Source organism: Brassica oleracea, chromosome C3, assembly GCF_000695525.1.
Source record: "Brassica oleracea var. oleracea cultivar TO1000 chromosome C3, BOL, whole genome shotgun sequence".
In the NCBI taxonomy this organism is placed as follows: Eukaryota; Viridiplantae; Streptophyta; class Magnoliopsida; order Brassicales; family Brassicaceae; genus Brassica; species Brassica oleracea.
In genome coordinates, this window is record NC_027750.1 from 40,573,295 (window position 1) to 40,575,371 (window position 2,077).

At 36.7% G+C, this 2,077-nt stretch overlaps 1 protein-coding gene across 3 annotated transcripts in view; it reads right to left on the bottom strand.

The window, feature by feature from the left end:
- LOC106335109 (serine/threonine-protein kinase ATM) overlaps window positions 1–2,077 on the bottom strand; it is a gene marked incomplete in the record, with an annotated part of 18,786 nt that overhangs the window by 6,279 nt on the left and 10,430 nt on the right. For all 3 annotated transcript variants that reach the window (XM_013773537.1, XM_013773536.1, XM_013773538.1), the window contains 6 exon segments: window positions 303–430; window positions 524–593; window positions 672–793; window positions 1,069–1,254; window positions 1,463–1,582; window positions 1,977–2,051. In XM_013773537.1, the coding sequence (XP_013628991.1) occupies window positions 303–430; window positions 524–593; window positions 672–793; window positions 1,069–1,254; window positions 1,463–1,582; window positions 1,977–2,051 (701 nt within the window).

A 2,077-nucleotide genomic window follows, 5' to 3' on the forward strand; every position in this document is an offset into this window, starting at 1 on the left:
ATATATATATATATATCAAGCTAAAGATTAAAATTGGAAGCTACTCTCGCCAAAGAAATACTATGCAAAGCTACTGATCGGGGAAGATATTATGATAATAACGAGTTCAAGACATGCAAAGCTGATACGAAACTATACTTTCTAACATCTACAACATAGTGTTTACTTGAGAAAAGAACCCAAATGGTCGTCTCATTGCTACCTCAAATTCAATAAAGTCTGAAGAAAGTCACTTTGGTCTTAAAGAACTTGAATATCACCAATCAAATAATTCAAAGAAATAGATAGAGAATTGTGCTCACTTTAAGGAACTTGGAACCAAAGCTCTATGACCAAGAATAATAGTAAGCTCTTCTAGAGAGGCCAGGTGATGACGCGTATGCCGATGATGGCATGCAGCTGACATTTTATAGTGTATTTCTGTGATGAACTGCCAAACAACAACAAAAACATTGTTACTAAGTATCAAACTGACAATAAAATTGCTATCTTGTGAAAAAGCTTCAGCAAATGAAAGTTTCACCATGAACACCCTATCTGGGCGAAAAACATTGATATTATCAATGACCGCCGCATTCTTAGGATAATCAGCGCTGCATAAACCAAGTAAGACCTTAGAAAAGGGAAATAAAAGAAAAAGAAGCCAAGATCGAGCGAGCAAGAAATGTTACGTTTCCAGAAAACCATCCACAATTGTTTGAATTGCTCGTGAAATGGTGTCACGAGAAAAAGCAGGAACGGGGGGTTCTGGTGAAGAGGAAGCACGTGATAAAACAAAACTAACAATAGACACCTGCAATCGAAACAGAACAGGGTGCCAATTAGAGATTCAATATGTTATACCTTAAATAATATTATAGTTTGAGAAGCTAGGAACTTTGGCAAAACGAAAATAAAGTATTCAACAATGGATCATGTAGTTGACAATGCTTTGATTTTGGATCGGAAGGCTTGAAAACTTGTAAATTGCTGACCTTATTAGCTAATTAACGGTATGATGAAATTCTCCACTACAAACAACAAATACAGATTGCTGGAATCATGAGTCAAATGTTACAGGCATCATACCATATTCCGTTTAATGAGCTTATCCCTCTCAGTCTCGGTGATCTGACCCACATATAATATCGAATTTTGAAGCACCAATGCACCTTTTTCACATTCTGATGTTTTACTACAGTGCAATCCCATACCTATCGAAAAGATAGGCACAAAATTTTCTTTGACCAACACAGACGCCGGTTTGCTAGCCATCTGCATATTGTAGACAGAATCAGTGAAATAGAGATCGGAAAAATTCAAATCTCTGACCTTATCTGAAGGGCCCACACAAAATAGACGAAAACAAGCAAAAAAATTATTCAAGTTTCAATTTCATTACAGAAATTAAGACTCTATAAACAGAAATCGCAGCTATCTGAAATATCAGCGTAAGTCCATAAAATATATGGAAGCGCCTTACCTTAGCTACCCAATCAAGGTTAGTATTATCTTCATGCAGCAGAAGAGCTGGAAGTAGCCAGTGGGAACAAAATTGGATGAAATATTTCGGTTCAGCATTTAGAATGAACAGCTGACTTGTCTGCAACAAAGCAACCAGCAGATTACATAGAATGCTAAAATGTACTCATTCCATTCTGCTAACTGCCACGATCATAGAACAAATTGCTGGATATTAGGAAGCACATGCCGATATTTCATTCTTTCACTGGTAATTAACTTTGATTTCTAGTCAAACTGTGCGCTATCTTCAATATTGTAGACACGTGTGCAAGAGGGAAAAAAGAATTTGAACCTATTTACTGTAAAACAAGTTTCAAATCATTTTTCATTTGGTTAAAAGTTTATCAAACAAATGAAACTCCTACGAACAAAGGGATACAAACAAAATGCTCATGAGTAACTTGAGTGTAACGGTAGTATGACCATCACAGAAAAGACACTCATCTATAAAACGATATCAGCTGGCGGCATACCTCAACAAGAGCAGCTAAACTGACACCACATGCAATCCAGAAAAAGAGGATCGGGCCCAAGAGTTCTTCCAGGTACTGCACAAACCAAGTTTGAAAGAGAT